Consider the following 25320-nt stretch of genomic DNA (forward strand, 5'->3'; position numbering starts at 1 on the left):
GGGAAGGAGGTTGACTAAGCATATGCTTAAGTATATATTCTCCTTCCAAATTACAAGGTGCTTAACAGATAAAGTGCTGTATAAGTGGTCGTGCTGCTCTTCTCCATTTGTGTGCATTTTTGACAGGTCTGTAAACTATGTGTTCAAGACAGTCCCCTGCCTGATATTTAGTTTGTGATCAACACCATTTCAAACAGTGTTTGAATCTAGAAAACAGAAAACCAGTATGTTCTTGGACAAACCCCAAATATCACCAAAGTAATAGTAAGAAAAGGTATGTGAAATAATAAAATCTAAATCTCCTTATTCCACTACCTATGGAATAGCATAGGCTATGCACATTTATTTTTTCCTTCATAACATGAAGATATAAAAATTCAGACTAGCTGAACTAGATTAGAAACTTGTCAGTGGAAAAGAAAAGAAACAAAACCAATCCAAACCAATCCCCAGGATTTTTTTTTTTTTTTTTTACAGCCCAGTGCTATTTGTAGAAGAAATATTTGGTGCCCAATTTGGGTAAACGTAGAGATCGAATATAGGCACTATCCATGTCATAATTGCAAGCATAACTACAGCAACTCCGATGATGTTAATGCCCAGACCAGCTTTCACCTAAAGGAGAGGAAGAAGAAAGCAGAAACTCACATGAAGACACTGAAGAAAGTTTTAAAAATGCTAAAAATCCCCTTTAGGAAGTTTTGCTTAAAACTCACCATGTCCATAACTGTTAAATGACCATATGAAAATACAATGGCATTGGCTGGGTTTGCTACAGGAAGGAGGAACGCAAAGGAAGTGCACAAGGTAGCAGGTATCAAAATGAAAAGTGGGTTCACATGAATGGCTTCAGCCTATCATAAAATAAGAGAGAGAACAGCTGTCAAGGGACACATTTGCCAAATGAAATACATAAATACAAACTGATTATATAAACACAAGTGAACTGTGAACAGAACTGCCAGTTTAAATAGTGAGAAATAACCTTTTCTGATTGATAACTAATTTTTAAGATTGTATCTGGGAATGCTTCAGAGGGGAAAAGGTGATTCTAGTGTAGAATAGCTACTGAACTTTAAATTCATGCCTGGTGTTTTCTAATTGTACTTGAGTCCATAAAATAAGATTATTGCAAAGAGCGTGGGCACTGCACAAGCACTAAAAGCAAAACACTGCAAGAAAGATGATAAAGTTGAATTTGTATATAATACATAGGAGGGATTCAATGAAGTGAGGACTGAGGTTTCTTTGTAAGAGAGGGAAAGGGCATTGGTATGTGTCTAGGCTGGCCAAGAGGAAAATCTACTAGAAGATGATCAGTAAGTTTTGAAGAAGAAAGAACCGATTGTTTTGATAAAGATGATGAGAAGAAAGGACACAATTGAGCTAAGGAAAGAAGAAATGAGAATTACATATAAAGCACATCTATTAGCCCTCTCTTGTCTTTGGTGGCAGCTTGAAAGCTGCAGTGTTAACCATTTTCGCTGAAGATGTGGTCCTGAAGAAACACTAAGAGAGCTGTCCTTTTTAAGTGCTTTGACTATTCGCAAATAAGAATAACAGCATCGATTTTTGAGTGTTGAACTTTTACCTAATTTTACTGAATTTTCAGCATATCTTGTAAGAAAGCTCTCAAAAACACCCAAATATCCAAGGCACAACACAACACAGCAAAAAAAAAATGCATGAAGTATTTTATGGAGACTTTTACAAACTGCTTCTTTGAGCAGCTGTGTTACTACACGGATGATAGAGCAGATTCTGATTAAAAACAACCTGTGTTATACTCACCAAAGGAGACAGTATGGGCAAAAATATCGTAATGGTAGCTGGATTGCTGGCCACTTCTGTTACTGAAGTGACAATAAGGCATGATATCAGGATAATCAGCCACAAGGGTAATGATCCTAGAGGGGCCAATTTAGCTGCTACCCACTCAGAAAGTTTTGAAACCTGCAAAAGGAATATGACAACATGATTATGTTTTACAAATCACTGAAAAGAAGATTTAGTAAATGGTATAGAACAGGAATTTACTTGTCTGTTAATTATGAAGTATTTATGTAAAAGAGAAAAAATCTGAAATATTTTCCATATTCCTGCAACATGTTTTAAAGCACATATTTCTAATTCAATGGTATCCTATAGGAACCCATGCAAACCATATTCCACTTATTTATATTTGCACCTCTGAGATGTTTAGAGGAGTCATAATCAGAAAATTGAAAAATATTTATATATGAGGCTTCATAACCAGAGTTTGGGCCCAAAGTTGCTTGATTTACTGGAGTAGCCAGCAGGGCTCCACATGGGAGGTACCTCAGTGACATGGGACATTAACCCTAAGGCTTTGGAAACAGTGTGTCTCCACAGCTCCTACCGCCATCAGGTTTAAATTAAATAACAAGCAGTAGTCATCGTTGTGCATAGTCTTTGAAGACAAAGTAAATGCCTTTTTTTGTAACCCTGCTTTCTGAATGTCTTGAATATTCGTCACATTTATCGTGTTCAATATTGCTACAGAATAACTTGCTAAAACAAGAGAACAATGGTGTATTCACTGCATGTCTTAATTGCTCCTGATGTGGGGCATGCTAATTGTTCAGTATCTTCTATAAATTGCATTACCTCGCAGCCGTCTGCCAGTGCAAACCCGCCACCAACAAGAATAGCTATTTCCCAGGGCATGCATGACTGAAATTCCTTCCAAGTAATCAGTGGAGTGTAACCAATACCAGCTAAAGAAAAAAAAATTAAAAAAAAACAAACCAAAACCTCCACCAACATTTAAAAACACATTGAAAAACATCTTGAAATGATCTCTCTGAGGAAGTACTTGGGAAATATTCGAAGGCAAAATCTCATCATTATAACATGAAGAAAATCTTTGACGTGAATAACTTGCATTTTCTGGGACAGACCCTTAGCTGGTGAAAACTGTCACGACCTGAAGACAATAGAGCTGCAACGGTTTCCACCAGCGGAGCATTGGCCCCTCTCCCCTCCTTCCCTATGTGGAAGATAGCTATGGGATATCAATGAGTTTAATTTACTCAATAAAACTGCACTATTCAGACAGATTGCTGAGTAAATGCTGCTTTATTTAGACTCATTTGTGTTCTGATCTTGCATTCTCTGTGAACCCCCAGATCTCATTGATTTCAGCAGCAGAATTGAATGCCTAAAGAGGACAAGCCAGAGGTATACTTTAATCAGGGTAAATTCCATTTTGAAGGAGAAAAATTAAATGAGAATGGACTCCTTTACCATGTCAAATTTTATAAACTACCTTAAATAAGCAGTAACATTTTCAAAAAATAGACGCAACCCTGCCCTGTGCAGTCCCATTCAAAGCCCATTGCAGTCAGTGGAAAGGTGGTTTCCATTAGCAGCAGTGGGCTGCAAGTGGCAGGTTCCTGCACAGCACTAACTCCTGCTGCTCACATTGCTTAAGTTTTGGCACTGACTTCCAGGCCAGGAATGCTTTATATCTCAGTAAGATATTATCCTGTATTAAGATTGTAACATTAGTATTTAACACCATTCCTCTAACAAGTGCAATAAGTTATACTTATGGTTGCATCTTAGATACCTTATTCTAGTAAAATCCACATCAAAATATACTCAACTGTTTTCTCCATTCGAAGTTCTAGAAAATGTTTTTGCTGGAATAATAAAGAAGAGGAGACCTATCACTAAGGCAGTTGTTGAATCCGTAGCATAGCCTTTATACCTAAGGAGAAGTTAACAAGAAAAAAACATATAAACATATATAGTCGGGAGAAGCAGGGGAAAAGAGTGAGAAAGAGGATAGAGAGGTAGAAAGGATCTGTTATGGACCGACCACAACTCCCTATTCCCCACCCCCCATGCCGTTTGGTGCAGTGGAAAGAGGTAGAGGAGTCAGGAATGAAGGAGTGAAGTTGAGCCTGTAAAGAAAGGGGGTGGGGGAAAGGTGTTTTAGTTTTTGTCTTTGTTTCTTGCCGTTCAACTCTTTTTAATTGGCAATTAAATTAAATTAAATTAATTTTCCCCAAATCAAGTCTGTTTTGCCCATGGTGGTAACTGGTAAGGGATCTCTGTGTCTTTATCTTGACCCACGAGCTTTTTGACCTTATTTTCTCCCCATCCTATTAGGGAGGGGGAGCAAGAGGGCGGCTGGGTGGGCATCTGGCAGCCAGCCAAGGTCAATTCCCCGCATCTGTGGAAATATTAGATGCAAGCCTTCTAAATTCATAAATAAGTATCTTGAGTAAGCATGTGTTATTTTGTCACACAGAAATAAGCTGGGGGAGGGGAATGTTTGGGAATAGCTGATGCTTAAACAACTAATTTTCACAGTTCAATAATAAATTTAATAACTTTAATATGCTCTGTCCAACAGGCCTTAAGAGCACTGTGCATACCCACAAGGGATGATGCTTTTGTAGCTCAGAGAAGGCAGCAGAGCTTTACTATCATCCTCTTATGGCTGTTACTACTAGGGTCATAGACACAAAGGCCATGTTTATTTTGGTCATTTCCAGTGCCTGAGAGCTGCTTGCACAAGTGTTTCTTAAATTGATCCAATATGCTTCTAACTTGTACAGAGTAGTCCCAAGATCAGGTAAAGCGCAAAGCTGAGCTCTAAGGCCATTTTAACACATCCATTTGATTCTGTTACACAGTTAGGTGGTGACATATCCCAGTCTGTCTTATTTCAATCAAGATAGTCATTCAAATGGATAAGAATTTTGCTGAAGAAAGTTAAACCCAACATTTTCTTAAGCTTTGTTATTATTTTTTTTCTATTTTCTGTAAGTTCTTCTGTAAGTTTTCCTGAACCAATATAGCAATATATTTGTCCTCTCAGCCTCATACCATATGCTTTTCTCATGCAGCTACAGTAGGTCCAAGCATAACTTCCTAGCAGATCTTCTCAGCAGCTTAAGGTTTTATACTAAACCAGGGCTTTTCACTGAAAAGGAAAAATCATCTCCCAGTTACATGTTACAATTGTACAATCTGGTAGATCCCTTTGGTTTAACAACACTGTTAGGTGAGATTCAAAAAAACCTTAATATGCATAGCACATTGACACCACAACCAGCATAGTTTTAGCTAACACTGTCACAAAATGAAGCTGCCATAGAAGTTGAAAGGGTTCTCTAATATACTCTGTCTCCTGCTTCCTATTGTCTGCTAGCACAGAAAACACTTCTAAAAAGCAAGTTATTATTTTTTTATGGTTTCTTAAGGCAGAGGGTTCTGCCTATATATCACCTTTAACATAGGGCCAGATGCACTGGGTCTAAAGAGCAGAAAATCTCTTCTTCTAGGATCCTATCCTGCCCTCTCTTAAGACTTGCTAGCAGTTTTGAAGGAAGGCAAGATTTAGATACAGAAACAATTTATGCTGCCACTTTCTTCTAGGCAGCTGCTCCTTCACAGAGTGGTTGAGGTTGGAAGGGACCTCTGGAGGCCAGCTGCTCCAACCCCCACTGTTCAAGCAGAGTCACCCAGAGCCAGTTACCCAGGACCATGTCCAGATAGTTTTTCTATATCTCCAAGGATGGAGACTCCACAGTCTCTCTGGGCAACCTGTGCCAGAGCTTGGTCACCCTCACAGGTAAAAAGCATTTCCTGATGTTCAGGAGGAACCCCCTATGTTTCAGTTTGTGCCCATTACCTCTCGCACTGTCACTGGGCTCCACTGAGAAGAGCCTGGCTCCATCCTCTTTGCACCCTTCCAGGTATTTTTAAACATTGACAAGATACCCGTGCAGCCTTCCCTTCTCCAGGCTAACCAGTCCCAACTCTCTCAGCCTTTCCACATAGGAGAGATGCTCCAGACCCTTAATCATCTTTGTGGCCCTTTCTTGGACTCTCTCAAGTATGTCTGTGTCTCATACTGGGGAGCCTAGAACTAGATGCAGCACTCCAGTTATGGCCTTACCAGTGATGAGCAAAGAGGAAGGATCACTTCCCTTGACCTGCTGGCAACACTCCTCCTAATGCAGCCCAGGATACCATTTGCCTTCTTTGTGGCAAGGACACATTGCTGGCTCATGTTCAACTTGGTGTCCACCAGGACCCCCAGGTCCTTTTCCACCAAGCTGGCATTCCAACTGGGTGGCCCCCAGTGTGTACTGGTGCCTGGAGTTGTTCCTCCCCAGGTGCAGGACTTTGCACTTCCCCTTGTTGAACTAGGAAGGTGCAATTTTTTGCTCACAAAAACTTAGTATTCCTGATGCAAATCACCATTCTCAGAAAACCTGGTCAGGACACACATAACATCCTACCATTAGTCATACTATTATGAAGACACACATGTCACCATTCCAAACAGAAGCTTTTCAATTGTTATCAAATTTTGAGATGAACATTTTTCAAAGTCCATTTATCCAAGCTGTAATACAATTGCATATACAACATCTACCTGCTTGTAACACTGCAAATCTGATTGTCCTGTAAGGAAGAAAAAAGCTGTTGATTAAGGAGATGTCACAATGACTCCAACTGAGATCATTGTAGAGAACAGGGCTGTGGGCAAAAGCACATAGTGGCCTTGTGTTGGCAGTAAAGAAAGGAGTAAACCGTGTAGAAAAAAGAAAGAATACACTTAGGCAATAATCTGAGGAAGCGTGAGGGTAACTTACCTTGCATACATCAGCTGTAATCAGCTGCGGCCCAGTGTTGAACTTTCTGTTTCTTATGAGGTTCATAAAGTCCTGGCCAAAGGTCAACCTGAAACTTCTCTAATTGAAGTTAATACCCTACAGCCTGGAATCAGGCCAGGTCATGGAAGGAAACTGCTGTAGCAGAAATGATGTGTGATCCTGTGCTGTCATCAGATGGGGAGGAAACAGGTGGTTTTACCCTGTGCTGCTCTCTGTAGTGTTATGCACCATTTATTAAAACACCCTGCTCTCTGCCTCCAGAGGGAGCTAACAGGGGCTCAGGGGAGGACGGTAAAGGATTAGTCTTTAATAGATTTACAAAATTTTCCTAAGAAAAATTAATTGATAAAGTTAATGTATATTTGAAAGGCATCTATGCTGCTTAAAAATGAGCTCTACTCAATACTGATACAGCACAAATGTTGATTAAAAATTGGCTGACATTTCAAAAAGTAGCCCTTAAAGAGTGGGGAGGTATCATCATTAAATACCAGTATTGCTGCTGGGATTTCAAAAAAATCAGTGGTTTTATTCTAAAGGGGTGTTCAGCAACTTGTGAGGATGCACACAAGGGGCTGAGGAACATGAACATGGGTGGTGAGACTGATGGGAATTTGTTTCTTGAAGCAAAATTTTGAGCATTCCATTTAGTTTGTCAAAACAAAGCTTTTTTATAATTAAACCAGATACATATATCCTTAAAGAACCTACTACAGAAAAGTTTTTAATCCAGCCGGGAAAGACAAAAACAGATGGCTGGAAGCTATATTCAGACAGAAAACAAGGTGCAAGTTTGTCTTGTTTAGTTTGACAGCAGAGATGATTATCCACCAAGACAAACTATCAAGGAAAGCGGTAAATCACAAAATCTGAGGAACCTGTGCTTTGCCACCCTGAAATCAACCCTGGTTGCTTTCTGGGAATTCATGTTCTACTAAAATAAATCTATACCGGGTTTAACACAGAATAATGTAGCTCCTCTGATCTTCAGCATGTTAGAATAAATGAACTGATGGTCCTGTCTGGTTTAAGACCCTGGGAGTGGCGTGAATCATATCTAGTAGGACCCACTCACTGGCCATGGAGGGCCTCGAAGCCACCTGTAGCTCTGACATTTCAGATTTCCTAAGGACAAAGCTCATCTGTGAAGGCGACAGAACTTCCTTGAGGCTGGCTTGAGACTGTGGGGTAAGGTTCTGTGCAAAATAAGTACTATCAGGTTTCTGATAAGAAATTAGATTTCTAAGGGCAGAGAATATTTCCTTACAGTTGTTTCCTGTAAAATAAACTTAGGGATGTTGGGCCCATGCCTATCAGTATACTTAAATCCAAAACACGGAACAATTTTGTACACAGAGGCATTAGGGAACACGTGATACAAGACGTAAGCTGAAGTTCATGCACTGCTAGAAGCCTCTTGGACATCACAGTGATGAGTGCGATGAAACCATTGACAGAACCACAGTTCTTGGGTTTCGAGTTCTTTTACCTGTTTGCTTCTTTGTTTTCTTTACAGAAGATGGCTCACTACTACTTGCAGCTGTACCTGTGCTGGCTCCTTGCCCCACTCATGTATCTTGGCAGGAGAAGTTTTCTGTTGCTCAGAAGAGTAAACACCCAATTGCCTGGTTTTATGCCAATTAATGCAATTGATTGATTGATAAATTAAAGCTATCTAAATTGGCAAGGTCTGAATAGTAAGAAATGCTTTCTTTCCCCTTAAAGGTTTTGTTAGGCAGTAACACAAGCTTTGTTTCTCTCCAGGTTACCTCACCCAAATTATAACATGATTCAGCCTAATGTGATATGACACGTGCTTGCAATCCCTTCCAAGGAAAACATTAGAGGGCATCCACAAAGTAACATCCCCGTGCAGAACCACACTTATTATGAGAATATTCTGCTTTTCCCTGCCAGTGAACAAAATCCTCAGACAACAGTAAACAGACCACTTCAAATAGGAAAATGGGGATCTCTGGGCTGAAATTATCCATTTGAGCCGTAAGTCCCAAATTTGAAAGGTTGTTTACAATGTCTGTTTTCCAGTATCACATGTGTTTCGTTAAACGGTGCTTGATGAGCACTGAATGTTAATATGAAGCAGAAAGAGAAACAAAGCCAGCCTGATTGCTTAGCTGGCTGATTGCTTGATTAGGTCAACACTCCAAAACCCCTTCAAGAATACAGTGTTTCATATGTGACAATGATACCAGCTCTGCTGTTATAAGGGTAAAAAATGTTCTTTTGCAATTTTTTGGGTAATGAAAAAATAATTTTAAAACAATCTTAGTTTTTATTGCACTTTTAAATGCTATTTTTTCACAAAATAATTTTGCTTTGCACTTTAAATCTTCAGAGGGCTACAATTATTCCTTGTGATATCCCCTACCAGACTTTCTGGCAGAACACTGGTGTGCACGCGTGTGCGTGTGTGTGTGTGTGTGTGTGTGTGTATGAATGGTGGGAGTATATTTGAAGAGAGGAGGCATGATGAATGTATTTTCACATTTCATTTATGTCAGACACACAGGAAAACAAAATGGAAAATTACCATCCAAGTCCAGCACTGGCCTTTGACCCATCCAGTAACAAATATTAAATCCAGAAGGGCCTAAACAGCACAAAGTCCTGCTCCTCTCAATCCTGCAACCACTTCCAGTACTCCAGAGTAAAACTCAGACCTTTATCACAGAACAGAACTGAAATTACAGCAATTACAGCAAAGGAACAGGGGATATCACAGTATTATAAGTTCTTGCAAGAGTGACCAATTTCGTAGGGAAAAAATTCTAGGTGATCCTGGGGAAGGGACTGAAAACCAAGCTGCAGCAGAAGGCAAAAAAAAATAGTTCCTGAATAGTTCCTGGCTTTTTGGTGGTTAGATGAACTGTGACATTGAGAGAGTTATGTATGAACAGATAGTAATTTATATCATTAATTAGAGCTGTCAAAGCAGGGGATGTTGACCTGTATGCATACAAGTGTGTCTGTCACTATGGGCAGTAGATTAAAAAATTCTAACTAAAGATTTATTCTTGAAATTACAAATTTGATGAGGAAGTAGGATACTGTAACATTAGTCATTGTGCCTTCTCCCTCACTGGATCAAGTCTAAAAACTAAGCATAATCCTTCTTAGGAGGCACTTTATTTTATCCTGTAATGTGTTTAGCACATTTCAGATATTGCACACATACATCTATGAAATTGCTGGAGTTTATCTATTCTGTATACACTACAGAGGTTTTCAACAACTTCAGCTTGGAATATTTCATAGAATCATAGAATTGTTAAGGTTGGAAAAGACCTTTAAGATCATCAAGTCCAACCGTTAACCTAACACTGCTAAGTCTACCACTAAACCATGTCCCTAAGCATCACGTCTACCCGTCTTTTAAATACCTCCAGGGATGGGTACTCAACCACTTCCCTGGGCAGCCTGTTCCAGCTTATTTTTTTAAACTGAGAAGAAAAGAAGGTATGTAGTTAAGACAGTACAGTTCTTGTGACAAGAACTTGTGTATCAAAAAGACTACTTACTTTGGGAAAAGTGAAGACCATCCTGGGATGAAGCCAGGCTCTCTGGTGAACCACAGCAGGGTCATTAGAATGAATAGGACAAGTGTAACAATTTCTGGGTAACTATAGCAGAAACAGAATGGGTTATGCATTTTCCTGAATTCGCACTTGGATTTACTCGCTCTTGTTTGCAGATTTATAGTTTGACATACCTTATTGGTCCAAGCTTCTTGTACTCCTCCTGAATCACCTGTGCTGAGGCCTCTTCTCTAGCTGTTTTCTTCTTGCCACACTTGAACATGTTTTTAAAACTGGAACATAGATTAGCAATATTGAACAATGAATTAACAGTGTATACAGAAAAAAAAAGGTCCAACCTTTCCAGTTACCAATAGCACTTTACAAAAGTAAAATTTTCACTTTACAATGCAGTATCTCCCTTTAATTATCACACACCAAACTGAACATATTGGAATTAATTGACAAAGCCCAATGGGAGACTGACGGAGGCAGCAGCAAAATGTGTCCTGTTATTGACTAGCTCATTCGCCCAGGAAGGATGAAACTTTAATCATGGCAACTAACTGAAACAATCAAATACATAACCTGGATATTTAATGAAAATTGTCTATGACTTTGCTTTACTTTGTTTTGTAATGAAAAAGCTTGTATTGCATGAGTAGCCTGCACACTGATCAGCAGACTATTTAGTATGAGCTAGGTTTTCATTCTTGGATAAGACCCTTACACGGTGTTAAAAAGAACATTATTGAAACAATCCAGAAAAATGAAACAATAAATGTTCACATATGGAGTGGTAACCGTGGGATGATTTTAAGTCTGCTTAAGAGTAGACAGTCTCACTCTTCATCTCTTGCGCCATACATAGCCATGTAATTGTGGAAGACAGGTGACCCCATTTTTATCTCTGCAGATGTTAGTGAACTCATGGAGGACAAGGCGTTGAAGAATCAGCCCAAAAGAAGTATTGTCCTTTCCAAAAACTTAAAAGCACAAGCTCTGAGGGGAAAAAAACCCCACCATACCACCACATGTAAATTCTGGAAAAGCGGAAGTTTTTTACTTCACATTTACAAATATAGTCATCCAGTTTATAACACAGATATTGCTCAAGTATTCAATCCAATCCCCTGACTCAAGCAAAGGGCAACATCCTGACTATAAATATTCCAGTCTTAGATCAAAATGTATAAAATTTCAGTATTCTTGTGTCTTGTACACATGCACTGTTTAATGGTGATGTCTGCATATTCTGAAGGAATGGGTATCATTATTTGTGATATGGATTTTTCACTTTGGGCTGACTAGTCAAGGATCTTTATTTTAGAAAATTCTTGTCCCATCCAGAGACTCAGCCATACTAATCAAGGATGCAAAATCATTGTTGCTGCATTACCTTTTTGCTGCATTATCTTATTGCTGCATTATCTTATTGCTGCATTATCTTACATTGAGCCTGGTAAACTTAGATGCAATATTTATTCCTGGTACCAAGTACCTCTTATATCATCAACCTTTAGTTTTATTGATTACAACATTTACTTACTCAAACCCAAGGAAAAGCCACTGGAGCCAGACCCAGGAGAGCAGTAGAATAATAACTGTGATGGGGATGGAAAGGATAAACCAGGATCCAAAATTGATGCACTGGCAAGCTGGGTAACGTCTGGATGAAAGTAAAAAAATTATTCAATTGAGCTTTGCAAACGAATGAAGACTTGTGAGAAGTGCCAGAAAGCCCTGCTGCAAGAGAGCGCTCCTGGCTGGCAGCTGACTTCAGGATGAGGTGGCCTCCGGTGTCCTCTTCCCTCACCCTCCCGTCCTGCTCCTGATCATCATGACCACTACAGGAACTATCTGCGCCAGTTATTTGAGCACTGGATCAGAAACAGGTCTGGGGATCTGACACCGATCTAGGTGTATCTAATCTGAGTGCAGTAGGCAAGGATGGGCCATGCACAGCGTTAAGGACCATTAGGACTACAAAGAAACAGAAATTGAAGAAAAGCAGTTCTTTGAGAGGAGAATTTAGCATAAGAAAATATACTCAAAATGAACAAGCTCCAATGAACTTAGAAGACAACAGTGGAGACAACATCGAGACTTGTTTAAGGTTCCATAAGGGATTCAAAACTGATTAAAACCAAAATTATTATTACTAATTTCCAGGAAAGGCGGGAATGTTCATTTGTTAGGTGGATTATCTCTCCAGTCACCTTGTCTCTTTGAGGCTGTCTTAATCTACTGTTTACAGATGTGGACCATTCAACCAGAGCTCTCCCTGCCATGTGCATTTAAGAAAAGGAGAAATAAGCTTTGGTTTTCTGAAAGAAATGAATTTACTGTTGAATGAGATAGATGCCAGATGGGCAAAAAGGTCAGATAAAGGAATCCTGTTTTCCAGTTTACTTTATGAACAGAAGTTATTCTTCTTTTGAGCTCCTCCAGCTCTGCTGAGAAAGCTTTTAAAGCTAAAAATGAGAAAATTCTAGTCGTCTTGAACAGCCTTCCTCCTTGGTGCAAAAATCAGATGGAAAGGAAATTACAATGTCCAGACAGAGACTGTAATGACCATTTCCTATTATTAGCCAATCATCTTTTGTATTTCAGGCCTTGCTAGAAAAAAAGGAATTCTGATGGTCACATAGGTCTTTGAGGCAGTAAATGTTTATTATAAATGCTTTCTCAAGCATTGTGCAAATTTTAGGATTCATCTATATTTATTATGATGCTTACATAAATTGCAATTAAAGTGCCAGCAGGAACTGAACCAAAACTCCTACCCACTTCTTGAGGTGATGCTCTAAATTGCAACTATACATAGTGAAGAGACAGTGAAACTGAAACAAGAAATGGCATTGTGCTATTATATATAATATACTGATTATGTGGCTATTTAGCTATTATTACATGATTAGCCACATCAGTTTTTGAATGTATGAATTCTAATATAGGAAACTGACATCAGGATAACAATGACTTAGCATTTTATCACTTGCTAAAGTATTTATGACCTTTCCTGAAGTATGTGTGATAATTCCATAACTGAGTAACAAAACAAGCTCTTGAAAACTTTATACTAAAGAGTCAGTTCCATTATAAAATGTTAATTTATTGTGATCAGATTTCACAGTAAGTTTGTGCAGGGCTGAATATGTATGTAAGTATTTCTAGAAATCTTAATATTAAACTTAGGTATTCTTCATCTCCAGAGCAAATATTCTTTAGGTAGACTGGATGATCAATTTAAATGATTTAAATAATGATCTATTATATATTGCTGGTTGGATTATGTGCTACTGTTAGATTAGTTACCATGGGTCTTGCCTGAGGCAAGGATGGACAGGAGACACGGAACTATTTATTTTCTAGACCTATATCCTTTGGAAAATGAAAAAGTGTGATTGATGTTAATAATCCTCATTTTACAGTGATTCAGTGCCAATAACAATAAACTCTGTCCAGGCACACATTACAAATGTCAACAACTTTGGCTCATAGAACAAATCTAGATAATATTATTCCTTTTATGACGTTTAGAGAATTGCTTAGCTTGAAAAGAATATAACATTGGCAAAGTTTGGTTCTTCATGTTGGAAGGTCAAAGACAGTTACCAGAATAGGATTCAGGAAATTGCATTATCTGTCAGTGAGCCTGACTGGGGAACCAAAGGTTTCGTTGTAGGATTTACTCTTCCTCAAGCATAGGAGAACTCAGTTTTCTTGCTGACGTAGTGTTGTCTGGTAACCCTTTCTCTCTCTAATCTCTCCATAGCCTTCCCCTCGCCCTGGGGTGCAGCTGCCTGTACTCCTAGGATCCACGGCCCTCCTCTAATACGGCACAGCTGTGAACCTTGTCTTGCAGTGCTGAAGAAACTGCTTCATGTGGGAAAGAACTGTGAGAAAGTCTCTACAACAGAACTAGGTAAGATTAGGTAGGTAAAACTGCAGATGTGAGATAACTCACATGGAGATCTGCACCAGCCTGAAGGATTCAGGAGGAAAAACACCAATACAGAAAGGGGTAAAATACCAAAGGAAAAACATATGGAGTCAGAAGAAAGGGACCCAGCATCACGGAGGATCTGTTCCAGGGAGCAGTGAGGACCAACCCGTCTCATCCTCACTGATGCCTCCCTGGCCAATAAAGGCTTCTGGGTATCTTACAGGCAGTGGTGAGCAGACTAATGCTTAGCCTACTAGCTGGTTACACGACTCGGTGTGTTAGCCAATACTTTTCTTCTTTTTTTTCTTTTTTTTTTTTTTCTCTTTCTTTTTCTTTTTTTTCCTTTCTTTTTTTTTTTCTTTTTTTTTTTTTCTTTTCAGTTGGATATATTCTAGATGCTATATTGTAGTGTCTCTTTGCATACAATTAAAGAATGAATACAGTGACCCTGGGAAGATCAGTAACAAATCTGTCTTGAAAAAGAGCCCTTATGGAAGATGGTCTCACTGGCAGGCATGCTTAGCATTGCATCAACGTTTCCACTGTTTGCTTCTGCCCTGTGGAACACAGCATAATTGCATGTCCTAAATTAACAGCAGGCTGAGGGTTCCCAGCAACACACAGATTCCAATGCTAACACAGATATACTGGTTTCCTTGTCATGTGACAAATGAAAAGGAGGGAAGTAGAGAAAACACTAATTCCAACTTATTTAATACTGAAATTGGGAAGATATGAGGATTATGGAATTTCGTAGTGTCATTTTAAGTGTTTTGTCACTGAGTGTGAAGCCCAGGAATATGCTGTATATACAGCTCTTTTGCTGAATTATTCTACTTCAGATGCTTATGATCCGTTAAGGTAGACTGCAAATGTGTCCAAGTCATGCTAACAGGTCAATTCCCACTTCAGACAGGACATAAATACAAACGAGGCCTCTAAGGAGAAGGGGAGCAAGACAGTTAAAGATAAAAATATTTGCACAGTTAGGTGGTAGATTCAGCCTAAGTTAAGGATTAGACTTAGTGGTTGTGTAAAGATTAAATGAAATCCTGGTGGGGTATAAAACTGGATTACACATGCAGTGCTCCATGTATGGCCCATGCTCCTAGCAGAGGGTGAAGACCCAGGGAGAGAACAGCAATCTGCTTATGCATTCTTGAAGAGATTGTTAACAGCTAAGGCAAACTGAAAAACCAGCTGCAAGCTAGTTTTCTTCAAGTTTGCTACAACTTCAGGGAAATGAACAAGAACAGTTCTTACCCCTAGTAATCAATCTTGGATTCTTCTAGGCTCCTCAGTGTGAAGCCTGCTTGAACCAGAAATGCTTGTATGTCTAAAAGTTTAAGCCTGAAGGACTTATAATGCCATAGTCTGCCCTGTGTAGTTCTTTGGCCCCAATAACAGGCACTGTTATAATTTCCATACCGTATCCATTGTTGCTATTCTGTTAGTGCAGGCTGATTTACAGACTGTGCCACTTCAGTTCTCTTTAGCAGCATGCTGAAGCCAAATTTCATCCATTCATGGAACACAGGTTGGAAGAAAATCTATCAATAACTGGTCTTTCACCATTTTGCCATGTGCAATACAGAATAGTGGGCAGAGGGTAATAAAAGGATTGTGCTTTATTTTGTTCCATTTTAAAATTAGAGTTGGAATATTTCTGGCAATGAGCAGTTTGCAGAAGAAAAAAGTTCAGCAAGAACTATTGGCTTTTTAAAAGCTTTGGAATGAAATCTGCCAATTTTCTTTTCAAAGTAGTTCTACTTAGAAAAGAAAAGGAATATTAAAGAATGTTTTTAATAACCTCAAAACAAAGTGTTCCACTGAATGCAAAGTTTCAGACTGGTTTGAAATTATTTGCTTTTTCTTTGATTAATGGACCTAAATTCCTCATTTCAACAATGCACTAAGCATAGCCTCCTGAAAGTCTCCTGATGCTCTTTGCTAAGCAGACCTGAACTTAGCTCCCGCTGTACTTAGAAATGAATAAAAGTTCTTTAAGGCCAGATAGTGTCTGTCATATTCATGCTAAGTAGTGTCTTCCTCCTCAGATATGCCCATCTTTTTCCATGCAGCTGTTCAAAGAGTAAAGTACTACTTAATCAAAGAATGGTCATCTTGTTGCGTATGTTGGGTGATCACTTATAGCCTTTCCCAGTGTAAGGCAAATACAACCATGCAGTTTCATTTTCTCTCTTTAACAAAAAATAACAAAAAAGAAAGTAATAGAATCAAATATATCAAAGGTTTCTAATGCATTTTAGGCAAGCCATGTGAAAGCGCAAGAAAGAACAGTTAAAATTCTGGATTAAGAAGAATACAAATAATTTAATATTGTCTCTTACCTATTGAAGTGCTCAGCAAAAATCAGATTAGTTGATGTTCCTGTGATTGTGGTCAGCCCTCCAATGGTAGCGGAATAAGCCACACATAAGCACATCACTTTGAAAATCCCATTGTATTTGTCCTCCCTGCTTTTTCTCCCTGTTTCAGCAGGTGGTAGGTTCTGCTTAGAAAGAATATACACCAGTTAATATATAAGAAGGGCTCATTGTCAAGCACAAAAATAGGATTCAAGCATGTCCCAGAAGAGCCAGACAATTTGCCAGCAATATAGCTGTACTCAGCGTGGTTTGGTTTGCTGTTATAGTGGTACTACAATTATTCATGCAAAACAAAAGGAGCGAGAGTCAAATCCTGAAGTCCTTTTCCTTAGCTGTATCACTCTTTACACAAGAACACCCTTTGTATATACTGCTGTATATACACACCTGATATATAGAGTTTGTACTCTGGTGAGATTGGTTTAACTTGTGTAAAATACATTGGGAGCACAAAACCACAAATGAAATAATTACATAAGCAAACTGTATGTATATATGTATCTACACATGTATCTCTTATTCACATGAAACTAGCTTCATTGCTAGCTGTGCCACATTAGGTATTACATAAAAGTGAGATTTAGGTTAAAACTAAAGGTTACACACATTAGCTGCATCATACAAAGACACCTTAAGTACCTGTTCCTTTTCTTTTTCATTTTCCTTTTCAATTGTGCACACAGTACTACCCACATCGTTGTCATATCTGGAAAAAACAAAGGTATGTATTGTAATAAACAGATATTCTAATTAGATGAATTCTTAGAACAGAATTTAGTAAATGAATAACTATTACCCATGAAGTTGTTTTTCTTTCTCTTTCCAGTCACTGCTTTCACATTCTCCTATATTTTCTGTAAGACATTGATGTAAAGACAGATAAGTATTTAAGGGAGCAAAACTGGAAAGGCTCCATCAGCATGTCCCATTCCATGCAATCACTTCACATCATCCCATGAATACATTTACAAGTGCCAATCTTAAAAACAGCTGAGATGTGCCCTACTCCTTCATGTCTCCTATTCCCCAGAGTCCGAATCTTCTGATGAGGAGAAATCTTTCTAATTTACAATCCAGCTGTGTGTATAACCAGTTTAGATTCATTTGTTTTCCCAACATTACCCTAGAGCTTAAAGAGCTCTTTTCTCTTGCTAATGTTTAACCTCCAGTGTATTCATAACCTGTAGTCATATTTCTTTTCAGACATTTTACTAGGCTGAACAAGCCAGCCTCTTCTCTTCTTCCCTCCTCTCATGTAACTGCCATATTCTGCACCTGTTCAGTTTTAATTAATCTTTATGAACATGAGAGACCTCACACACAGTAATCCAAGAGAAGTCTCACAATGAAGCATGTAATGATGCTAGCACTTCCCTAGCCATTCAACTTTATTTTATGTGGTGTTTATTCTGCTGCGGAGTGAGGGTGGGCAAAGACAAAAACTGCACTGTGTGCTTACCATCCAGCTCTAGCGCCGGGTTGATGGAGCCGTTAGAGCAAGACATCTCCGGGATATCAGCTTCTGCTTCAGCTCGGGTGATCTGCTGAGCTACAGCCTCTACAATTGGCATCACCATGGCAGCAGCAGAGGTGTTGCTGAGCCACATTGACAAGAAAGCACAGCTAACCATGAAACCCAGCGTAAGCCTGGAACAGGAGAGAAGAGTCTGTGGCTGCTACAGCAACACCTCTTATCACCACTCTATTTAATATAAATGGAAAGCTTTTTCAACACAAAGCTTGAATGTAGGAAACACTGAAAATTTAAAGCTTGCGATTGATTTCTGAGGAATTTTATGAATTGAAATTATCTTGATCAAAGACACTAGAAATATATTTTAAAGGATCGAATATATTATAAATCGAAAGAGAAGCAATAATGTTTATTTACAGAATGATATTGTATTTGAATCATCTTTGAAGAAAGAGCACCATGCATGTCAGAAGTTCAAATGAAAGTTAAAATGGCTATACTGCTAATGCTATTAATCTCATATTCTACAAACTAGGTCAAAACCCTGGACTTATCACTTAGGGTATAAGTCCTCTAGATACCAGTACAGGTGTTATAGGAAGAAATATTAACAGTTCAGTAAGTGGTACTTAGTTCTTAATCAGAGCCCCAAGACAGGTGTAGGGATTATTTGTGCTTCAATAAACATCATATTTGATATTAAATGGGAAAGTGAAGGTCACTACAATGTCTTTGGTCTTGGCACAGCTTATGCTAAGTTTACTACAGCTAGGAGTTGCATCTGTGCAATTGCATTAATTGCATTGATTGCACTGATGCAAGGCACTGAATTGCATCAGTGACTGGAGTGACTCTAGTTTCACAGTAAAAAAATCAAATATTCCATGTCATATCTGGTGAAGTTGGACAGCAAACTTAGAATACAGGCCACATATTGTCATTTTTAGTGCATCTCTTGAAGTTGTAAATGAGAGTAGTCCTCTTGGCTTTCTGTCCCAAGGTGTTGACAGTGCCATTAAACACCTGCCATGCATCACCACAGGGAGAGAAAAACTGGATGGAGGGACTGTTGTGTTGCAGCATTTTCTGAGAAGTCATTTGTGCAATTTGTAAAGCTCTTTGCCTAGCCTTGACCAAAAGCTTCACAAAACTAAGGATTACTCAGCACATGAAGACAAAATAATGCAAGCAATATTTATGACATAAAAATACTGTTCAAAATGCCTCTCATAGCCTTTCATTTCAGCTAACAGCAACAACATTTCAAACTTCATTTTTTCTCAGTAAGGGCACCTTGTCTTTTCTTTGTGCACTTTTAATGGCATAATGATGAAATGATCTGCAGACCTGCAAGTGGTGGACCTGATTGAACACAAATTGTCATCAATAGTATAAAACCCATTAACTTTACACAGTTTTTGATTAGGTCTTCAAATAGAAGTTGGGGAAGAATTGTGTTTTCAGGAGAAAATTTTATGCAGAAAATACTGGTCAGGCTAAACACACTGAATACAAATGTTCACATTGTGGAGAAATATAATTTTAGTACAGCTTGCAAGAGGATTGAAAACTAAAGCAAATTAAGACATTCACTAACGTGTTTCAAAACTGTTCATCATAAATTGCCAGCCTTTGATGGACTGATGGTCAGGTGACCATTTAGTACAGTGTGGTGTACTCTAATGCGTGACTCTAAAATTGATTAAAAAATAATAAATTATATCCTAACCTGTTCAGCCCCAGGTTTTCTGCATTATTCTCTCTTTAGTGTTGTTAAAAATATTCTACATGGAACCTGGGATGATAATTTCATTTACATTCAACTATAAAGTCACTCTTTGCTATGTAATGCACAATCGATGTTTTATTACTCATTCTACTCCTTGCAGGTTGCATAGACATATTCATGTTTCCCTGCTAGTCTGCAGACCAGACTGCATAGCTCAAATGACGGAAGGCCTTTAGGGACTCATAGAATCATTTAGGTTGGAAAAGACCCTTAAGGTCATCGAATCCAGCTGTTACCCTAACATTGCCAAGTCCACCACTAAACCATGTCCCTAAGCACCACATCTACCTGTCTTTTAAATACCTCCAGGGATGGGGACTCAACCACTTCCCTGGGCAGCCTGTTCCAGTGCCTGACTGCCCTTTCGGTGAAGAAGTTTTTTCTAATATCCAACCTAAACTTCCCCTGGCGGAACTTGAGGCCGTTTCCTCTCATCTTATCACTCGTTACTAGGGAGAAGAGACCGACCCCCACCTCGCTACGACCTCCTTTCAGGTAGTTGTAGAGAGCAATAAGGTCTCCCCTCAGCCTCCTTTTCTCCAGGCTAAAAAACCCCTGTTCCCTCAGCTGCTCCTCATAAGACCTAGACCCTTCACCATCTTTGTTGCCCTTCTTTGGACACGCTCCAGCACCTCAATGTGTTTCTTGTAGTGAGGGGCCCAAAACTGAACACAGTACTCAAGGTGCGGCCTCACCAGTGCTGAGTACAGGAGGACGCTCACTTCCCTAGTCCTGCTGGCCACCCTATTTCTGATACAAGCCAGTTTCTCCAGAAGAATGCAGAATCCAGAAGACTCCTGCTATTCTACTTCCACTGCTGCATCCCCCATGTCCTCTAATGCAGAAACCTCCAATGATATTTCTCCTTGGGCTGGCTGAGGCTCCAATGTGCACAGGCTGGCTGGGGACTCCTGCTAGCGTAGGAGGGCTATGCACAGAGTACAGCATTCATCACTTCTTTGCAGTGGGCCCAGCTACCAAGCAGCAGATGCTGAGAGGTGGGACGATCCTCTCCTTCACAGATCATCTTATCATAATCTTATCATCCTTTTGTCATGATCAGGACAATGTGATAGAGCTGAGATAGTTACGAGGGATACTGCTTCCTCAGGGTTACAAAACTGTCTGTGGAGTTGCTCTAGGTATCCTCGGCAGCTGGCTGGGGGTTTATGTGGCAACAGCAAGTTCCCCAGCAGTGTTCAGCTTAGCACAGCACGCCATCCACTTCTGTTCTCCCTTTCAAGATTTCAGCCAAAAGGTGAGGATTTAGGAGTGATCAAGAAAAGAGAAGTTGAAATAACTAAAACTGCATAGCTCAAGATTATAGCTAAAGATAAAGGGAGGCAGTTGAACAAGAATGCATTTTGTCAAAACGAAAGCTACCAGCTATCAAAAGATGCAGGGAAAATCAAAATACATGTGATATTTAAAATGAGGACAGACAAATCACTGAGGAATAGAAATAATCCAGCATTTCCATGAGGTGTTATTAGTTAGATCACCTAAGAGGCATCTCATTTTTTAGACCTGGTGTTTCTATTTTTCTGACTATTTACTTCCGGTCACTGTCTGATTCCTGACAAGGAGTCATAAGCATCATGTATTCTGGGAAGCCAGACTCTCTCTATAGATCTTATCTGCAGCCTTACTGGTGTGCTGAGAGATGAATCTGTGGGCCTAAAGCTTTCCTGCAAACTTGTAAAGCAAGCAAAGAAAAGAGTTTTCACTTCATAAGATATACGCTGACAGTGAGTAAGTAGAGAGTATGTGATTTCATTTCCCTCATCACCTCATCCAGCTGGGGAAGTTCCTATTCCTTTGATATTTTCTTCATAGGTAGACAAATTAAAAAACATAAATAAAGACATTGTGCTTAATGTGTTTTTCCTTCCCCACCGCATCTTTACTTTTATGACTTTTTTTCCTCACTGTGTATTTGAACTCTTCTTATATTTTTGGGAAGGGCCCAGAATTTTGCAAACAGTAATGAAATACAAATTAATAATAAGCATAGCACAGATTTTCAGTTGTAGGCATCAGGTATGTAATGTACTACCACCATTAAGAAACAGGACCCTTGCATTATTCATGAATTCATCAGATTTTTTGTTCAGAAGGATCCTTGTTATGAACAGAATCACTGCAGGGAACTTTCAATTAGGATTTCAGCAAAATAATAAAGTGTCATCTACAAATCAATCATATAATTTCAAATATCTACTTTGTTTCAGTAGAGCAGAAAGGCTGGATTTCTACTACAGAAAAAGCAGTAGGCAATTATTTCTGGAATACATAGCTTTCCACAAATATTATTGTCCTTCAAGACATGTTATTTAGCACATACCATGCAGGGTTGACACCCACCAGCATCACCATTCTTAAAGCCACTCTTTTGTGGAAATTCCATTTTTCTATTGACGTTGCCAAACAAATTACTCCAATCAGCAGCAGATGAAAGTCTTTAAAATAAGCAGATGCCACCTGAAATAAAAACAAAAAATATTTTGTTAACTAAATGGTGACTTTCTATTAGTATTTAGTATTATCAGTTTAATGAAAAAAAGTTTCAGTAAGGGTATATATTGAAATAAATATTGAGAAAAGTTTTTGCCTTAAATTTGAACTGTTAATTTAATTGAAACTGTTAATTTCACTTAACCAAAGGATGCAAGAGTAACTGCACTAAAGTGCATAGTGTTAAAACAAAATGAAAAATAAGGTTTATGATATGAACAGCCTAAGATCATCAGTCACAGCTCACATACGAACTAAATCACCAATGAAATCCTGCTTTTATTAATTTAGTCGTCTATTCAACAGATAAAAGAACAACTTTAAACATAGACTTAGAGTATGATCATCTCTAGTGTCCTGTCTTTGACATGAAGATGTATACTCGGCATTTTGCACATGGGATCTTTAGTGTATCATCTCGCTTCTGTAACATTAAGGATATTTTATATCTATCTAGCATTTTCCCATTGACTGGCATCTAAGCACTGAGTCACAATCTAGAGAAAAAACGTTAAAGAAATATAAACAAGTCCTGAGGACAAAACATGTAAGCAACTCTTGAGGCAGACCTACTGTGATTGGCACTCAGAAAATCCATGGATTAGCCCATCAGGTTTCAGCATTATGCGGTTATTTCTTTTTTATCATCATTTTATCATTGAAATCCATAATATGTTAGAGAGGACAAAAAGGGTTACCTTCTTGGATTCCATTATACCAAACAATGGGAACATAAAGGCAGGGAGCAAAGCTGAAACAGCCAGTGGCAAAGCTTCTGTGAGCCAAAAGATGGCAACTACAAACAACGTGTACGCACATTCTGCTTCCTAGAATACAAAAGGCACCAACAAAAATATGAGTGGATCATCCAGGAGAAAAATTACAATTGCAAGAAGTCCAGCTATGTCAGTAAAGAGATTCCCCCCACTTGGAACAAGTATGAGTCAAGGGACCTGAACTTAGGGTAGTTGTTGTCTGCTATTGATAATCCTGCTAAGATATTAAACATAGTCCATAAAATAGTTTTAAAGATTTTTTTGTAAGAGATGATAGTAAAATTACTTAAATTCTACCACTTATGAAAGGTGGAAAAAAAGTCAGCTGCCTTTTCCTTCAAGCACAATTAATCATATAGGTCATTCTGGAGCATTCTGAGACCATGAATTAACATAAATCATGAACATTCTGCAGCTGCAAGCAAAACTTTAAACCTCTAGGAGTAGTCGCAGTCAATAATAGGTCAAATTTGTCTCTCCTGTAATCAATGAAGTTTTGTCATCAGCATCAATAAGGCAAGGATTATACTCTAATATAAAAAGCGTTGTGCAAGTCTGACAAGAAACACAGTTGTTGTTTTTAAGACTTGTAGTATTAGTGAGTGTCTTTTATTTAAACTCCTGGAAATCAGGAGTTCTTTCAGGAGAATTTACTTCAGTGCTGCCTGTAAAATGCAGCCACAGCCAAATACGATGAGATGAAGGGAGCCTGGTTTCTTCTAGAATCCTAGAAACTCCTTCGTGTAGTTTTGATTTATATTTCTGCTCTTGAGGAAAATGGTTCAGATCTTTTAACGTCACTGGTTAGGGCATGAAACTACTCAACAACAGCAGAGATGGTTTGTATTGGGAAAGTAATAGCTTAATGAAATGGCTCTGGGAACCTCTGACTGGAAAACAACAATGTTAAATCCAAGTCAGTCAGCTATGGGTAGCATTTTTTAGGGGGGGGAAGCTTGTGTTATATATGAAGTTTGATAATGTCAATTCATTTATCACCTAGCAAATGTTCATCTCACTTAAGTGCTACCACATTAAGAATTTCTCAAGAATTTCCTCTCAGAGAGGAAACTGAAATATTGAAACTGTGATGTGAGACAGTGTGAAGCATGTTGCTCTGTAACCACTATCTATCTGTGATGCAAGGACTTCTGAACTGGACTTTCATGTATTGTTACACATGATGTGTATAATGCATGTGTGATAATACATCACAGGAGAATTCCATTTCATTCTGTTGACATCAGAACTGTACCAAATAGAATCACTAATAAAATTTTTAGAAAGCTGTTTCATCAGCCGGGTATTGTTACAAGAGTTACTGAATGCCAGAAGAATTTATTTCAAGTAAAATAAAACTAGGGTGTCCTGCCATAACCTTTGCTCTATTTAGGAACCAGAGGGAATTTCTCAGATCACTGATTCCAGCCACTTGCTATCAGACAACACAACATATGATGAACTTAACAAAATCCATCATCAAATAAAAAGGTAACTGCAGCTCTCTTCCTGACAATTCATCTCCGTTGTCAATCATACAGAGCTGTTTAAAAGTGGCCAAAATGTAATAGTAAGGACAGGATTTTCAAGGTAGTCTAGGTGACATTAAATAAGAAAAACATCTCCTGAACAAGAAAGCAAATATGTAATTCAGAACTTCATGCAACCAGCACAGAATCTTACATTAAAATTGTTGTCTTCTCTACATTTCTATGCAAATACTCTGAGTTGACACAAAAAAAAAAAAAAAAAGAAAAGAAAACCCACAATGCGAACATCATGAAGTCATTCAAGGTCCCTTCCAACCCAAACCATTCTATGATTCTATGATTCTGAAAGGATCTGGAAATCTCAGGTTTGACATACAAGTACAAAATAATTACCTCCCAAAGGAGGTCACTTACTTTGGTTTTGATAATAAGTGGAAGTGGAAGTAAAAGCAGTGGGGTGAGGACGATGAGCAGGAACCTTCGGTAAACCAGGAGGTAGCTAAGAATCTTCATGGTTGATGGCTGGTAGATGAACTTTCCTGCAGAAGCTGCCAAAAAATAGATCTGACTTTAAATAGCTGGCTCTGATTAATATTTTTCCAAGCTATCACCTTTAGCCATTGCTAAAGCAGGCCAGTAAACCAAGTTAAAATTAAATCTTGCTCTTTATTGTTTTAGTGAGTTTATTAACAGTAGGTTGATAAGATAAGTGTTCATCATAAACCAAGGCTAGATGTCAGCCT

General features: G+C 38.6%; 1 protein-coding gene across 1 annotated transcript; it reads right to left on the minus strand.

The window, feature by feature from the left end:
* Nucleotides 1-471: 471 nt before the first annotated feature.
* SLC13A1 (solute carrier family 13 member 1) lies at nt 472-25090 on the minus strand (the record flags this gene model as incomplete). The annotated part of the gene is made up of 15 exons (XM_082308487.1): nt 472-615; nt 717-854; nt 1792-1953; nt 2629-2738; nt 3630-3733; nt 10199-10300; nt 10390-10488; nt 11745-11864; nt 16496-16659; nt 17174-17240; nt 17331-17388; nt 17994-18181; nt 22142-22278; nt 23010-23138; nt 24992-25090. The coding sequence occupies 15 exons, from the start codon at nt 25088-25090 to the stop codon at nt 472-474; spliced, it is 1821 nt and encodes a 606-aa protein (XP_082164613.1).
* Nucleotides 25091-25320: the final 230 nt, after the last annotated feature.

Source organism: Platalea leucorodia, assembly GCF_965183815.1.
Source record: "Platalea leucorodia genome assembly, chromosome: 4".
Classification (NCBI taxonomy): Eukaryota; Metazoa; Chordata; class Aves; order Pelecaniformes; family Threskiornithidae; genus Platalea; species Platalea leucorodia.